Source organism: Octopus sinensis, unplaced genomic scaffold (assembly GCF_006345805.1).
Source record: "Octopus sinensis unplaced genomic scaffold, ASM634580v1 Contig02049, whole genome shotgun sequence".
NCBI classification, from domain to species: Eukaryota; Metazoa; Mollusca; class Cephalopoda; order Octopoda; family Octopodidae; genus Octopus; species Octopus sinensis.
The window spans coordinates 11,394-15,999 of NW_021825330.1; the positions used below are offsets into that span (position 1 = coordinate 11,394).

Below are 4,606 nucleotides of genomic sequence, written 5' to 3' on the forward strand. Positions count from 1 at the left end.
GAAAAAAATTGCTGAACAACTTTTCTTGATCATATTCGGAAATAATTTAAGAAGATCTTGTTCCTGTTATCACTTAAATAATCTTATTTAAATTAATTTGTGAAGAAAGCTTAGTACATAAACTAGTGTAAAGTTTGCTTTAAACCAGTGTTTCTCAACCTTTTTTTCCCTGAGGCCCATTTTCAGGGTCATATAAAATCTCAGGCCCATTGCCTTTAATAAAACTTTGATTAACAAAAAAGTATTTTTATTAACATAAAAAATCTTATTAAAATGTCAATGACTACACTGCTCTTGATGTCTATCTATCAATTTGTCAAGTTGAATTTCCAGATCTTGGTTCAACCTCAAACGTAAGTCTCCTCTCTTCTCAATCTGCAATTGATTGCGTTTTTTTGTGAGTAAATCGTTTGTTGCAGAAAATCCTGTCTCAACCAACCAAGTGGTGGGAAAGCCAAGTACAAACGGAACAACTTTTTCAAAGAGTAATGGATGAATCGATTCTACTTTCATCCATCCATATAAGCCATCCCTTTCAATATTTTTCATTAATACTTTGTTCTCCTTCAGTTCAAGAAGTTCTCCAGCAATAATAGGATCAATGTCTTTTTCACTTAATACGTCAAAATGTGCTATATCTATAATCCAACTAGGCGGATTCATTTCGATGATATCTTTAAATCTTCTAGTCATATCTTCTTTCAAGCATTTCAAGTGGTCAGTGCAGCTTGCGATTACTTCTGAGCTCGGAGCAGTTTTGGCAAAATTACAAAAATAAGCAAATTCATTTTTTTGAAGATGCATCTTCCAGAGACATAACTTGTTCAAAAAAGAGCGTACTTTCTCAGCACTATCTATCAGATTAGCATTTCGCCCTTGCAGTGTCATGTTCAGTTGGTTGACATGTGCGAATAAGTCAGCCAGGTAAAAAATCCTTGCTTTTGTATCGTTGTTATTTATCACTGAAAACAAAGTCTCAGCTTTATCTTTCTGCTTCTTGCTACAAGCTTGTTTTTCATGTCATGAACAAAAATAAGAACCATATCCCACATTTCAGCAAGACGAACTAGGGAATTTCCTTTGGAAAGCCATCTCACTTCAGTGTGCATGAGGAGTCTCTGGTGGTCCTCATGTTCACATAAATGTTGAAATAGGCGGTCATGCAAAGCATTGGCTTTGACAAAATTCACTGTTGAAACAGCGACTTTCAATGCATGTTCCATGTCATCATTGAGAGATTTAGCACAAAGATGTTCTCGATGGATGATGCAATGAATTGCCAATATATGAGGGGCAACTTTTTTTAATTTAGCTACAAAGCCATTCTGTTTGCCGGTCATAGCGCTGGCACCGTCTGTTGCAATCTGCAACAGATTTGACAGAGGGATCCCATTATCGTACAGATAGTCGTAAACAGCCGCATATATAGTGTCGCTTCGTGTGTCAATCAACTTTTTTATAATAACATTTCTTCATGAATTGCCATTGCATCAATATATCGGACATAAGTAAGTAATAAGGCAGAATTGTTGATTGTTGTCTCATCAATTTGTAGTGAGAACTTAGAAACTTTTAATTTTTCCACAAGCTGTTTCTCGAGGTTTTCTGCCATTTCAATTTGCCTTCTCTTCACTGTGTCATTAGACAATGGGATTTTTTGTAGAATGTTGGCAGCCTGTTCTCCTAGCAGTTCTTTAGCACAGATCAACATTGCTGGCTTCACCAGACGTTCTGCAATTGTATGTGGCTTCCCCACCTTAGCAACCAGTTCACTCACTGCATAACTGACTTTTAGTGTCTTGTTATTATGCTCATTTGCTTTTTTTAAGCAGAATTCTAAAGTTTTTGGAGCATTCTTTTGGCGTAACTCCACTTTCTTCCTGAAATAGCTGCGCTCCTTTCCAACAGAAGCAGGATGCTTCAACTGTTGATGGGCGAACAATTTTGATTTCTTCATGGAAACATTTGTCATTACTAAGCCACAGTCCACACATTCAGGCCTCTTAGAATCAGCACTTGATGGGATGAAGCCTAGTAATAAAAAATCAGTCTGGTATTTGCGTGTAGTCTTCCTTTTTTCCTTGTGTACTTTTGACATGAACTATACAATCAGGCCTATAATATTTAAATTTAAATATGACAATATCATTAAATTAAAAACAAATCAAATCAATTTGAAAATAATAACGAATAAAGATTTATTAGTATTAGTATTAACATATTTTCTTTGAGGCCCACTCCAGGCCCAATTAAATCTTCAGGCCCATTTCAAAATTTCTCAGGCCCACAAGTGGGCCTGGGGCCCAACGTTGAGAAACACCTGCTTTAAACTAGTCAATTATTCCCTACAAATCATTTTTATTTTTGAAAAGATAAATTTTATTGAATTAAATTTCGATTAAGCTATTCTACCTCGCTAAGTCCTCTCTGCTATTTTTCTGAATCACAGTACCATCTTCTGCTTCGGATCAACATTCCTGTGCAGATACTCCTCTAACATAATATGTGAATGTATCAATGTGCTCATTTAGGCACTTTCCGTGTTTTTTTATTATTGTCAAGATACACCCTCCTGACAACTCGATCGCCGATGTTAAAAATGGAAATATCATTCTTCCAGGTTCTTTTTCCTAACATTTTTCTTTCGGCATGGTCTGAATTCGAAATTGCTTTCGTTCTCGTGGTTTCATTCGATGACAAAAACCATGCAAGATATTCAGTTGCTTCACTTTGTGTTTCTTTATTCCCCGAATCAATTTGGTGGAATATTTCATTCATTTCGTTTTCTGAGTAGTGATTATTAACGGTGTCATCGGCAGAATCGAACTTTTTTTCGTTTACGAATTCCTTGCCATTGTCTGTGTGCAAAATGGTTGGTTTTCCAAACATCAGAATTATACTTTTTATTGCACTTGACACCTCCATGGCCGATTTAGTCTTTAGAGGTCTTGTCCAACAAAATTTAGAAAAAGAATCCAACCCAACCAAAAGCCAGCAAAAATTGTCATTGGCATTTGAATAATGCCGTAGATCAACTAAATCAAAAATATATCTGATATTAGAGTAGATAACTACTACCTTTCTCTGACTATATATGCTCTGATAGGTGTTATACTTGGTCGAGTGTTCATAAGTCGTCTTGCAAGACATTGTGGACAAGACCTGAGAACAAGCATAACTTCATCTCTGCAAGATCCATAGACTAATTCTTTAAAAGAGAAAGAAGTCTATCACGACCAGGATGTCCATTTTTGAGGTGAACATTTTTAATAAATATCCTCTGCTGTTCATCCTCTTCCACAGCGAACACATGCAAAAGAATTCCACTTGTTTTGAAAAAAAATAATTGATCCGGCGAGGAGTCTATTAATCTGAATAAGGATGTAGTTCTTATAAAATTTCGCTTCTCCTTTAGCAAATTGGATGGTATAATTTGATATTTCAGATAGGTTATAATTCCTGGCTTTTGTAGCAGACTGAAACGGACAACCTTCATAAAAAAAAAACTAACGTGAGGAAAAATCTATTACTATTCTATCTGACGTAAACCGTTAAGAAAACAAAAATTTTGAAAAATTTAGAATTATTAAAATTACAAATCATTATAAAGGTATAAATTAATTTTGATTAATTTTTTCATTAAAAAAATATTGACGATTTTTTTAACGGCTCGTATTCAACCTGGGCTCGTATTCAACCGGTCACAATTGTGACCTGGGCTCGTATTCAACCGGTCACAATTATTATTTAATTAGGATAGGTTAGGTTATCTAATTAAGTGTGTCCGACGCTTTGGAGATCTTATAAGCAAATCTTCTCCACCCCTTCCGGTCATTCTCAAGCCTTAATAAAGGCAATCCCGTGACGTTTTCTACTGTTGATAGCAATCGAGTCTTCGGTCGGCTGGGACTTCTCTTCCCAGTAATTTTGCTCGGAATAATGGTTCTTTACAGTAAATTAAAGCGGGCGACATGTCCAAAGAACGTCAAGCTGTGTTTTACAATTTTTTCTTAAAGCAAAATGTCCGTTTGAGTATATAAATGTTTGTTATTTTGAATGTCCAAAGTAAACTCCTCCAGCACCAAATTTCAAAAGCATTAATTTTTTGTCTATCTGTATCATATTTCAGCACCGTATAGAAAAACCGGAAAAACAATTACATTTGGCCTTTAAGCAAATATCTCTGCTTTTTCATGTACTGTTTATTTTCAGAAAAGCACACTGTCCTGTGGCAATTTGCTTTTTGATTTCCAAGCCTCTGTCACCATTTCGATTAATTAGGCATCCAAGAAAGACAACATTATCGCGATTATCTATTTCTCATTCCTAATTTTTAATTCCATTATTAGCAGACGTCATAAATTTAGTCTTACTGACATTTACATTTAGCAGTAAACCAATCAGGCTTATAACCAAAAATGCACTTACTATAAAGCACGGATGAGAAAGTATCATTCTGTAAGGCTGTTTTTCATCAAAAAGCGTCGGTAAATTATTTGTAATAGATGGAATAATGAATTCGCTCAAATATTACAAAATCCAGGAAGAATGTCTGTTTTATTCGATCGTTAAATTAAATTTGACACAACAATGAACGTTCCAGAAT

General features: G+C 35.1%; 3 protein-coding genes across 3 annotated transcripts; all 3 read right to left on the bottom strand.

The window, feature by feature from the left end:
- Nucleotides 1–276: 276 nt before the first annotated feature.
- On the bottom strand, nt 277–888 carry LOC115227216 (SCAN domain-containing protein 3-like). Its single transcript, XM_029798112.1, has one exon. It carries the CDS (start codon nt 886–888, stop codon nt 277–279), a length of 612 nt encoding a protein of 203 aa, XP_029653972.1.
- Nucleotides 889–959: 71 nt separating this feature from the next.
- On the bottom strand, nt 960–1,340 carry LOC115227217 (protein ZBED8-like). Its single transcript, XM_029798113.1, has one exon. It carries the CDS (start codon nt 1,338–1,340, stop codon nt 960–962), a length of 381 nt encoding a protein of 126 aa, XP_029653973.1.
- A 116-nt stretch (nt 1,341–1,456) lies between these two features.
- On the bottom strand, nt 1,457–2,098 carry LOC115227218 (zinc finger BED domain-containing protein 5-like). Its single transcript, XM_029798114.1, has one exon. The coding sequence runs from the start codon at nt 2,096–2,098 to the stop codon at nt 1,457–1,459; it is 642 nt and encodes a 213-aa protein (XP_029653974.1).
- Nucleotides 2,099–4,606: the final 2,508 nt, after the last annotated feature.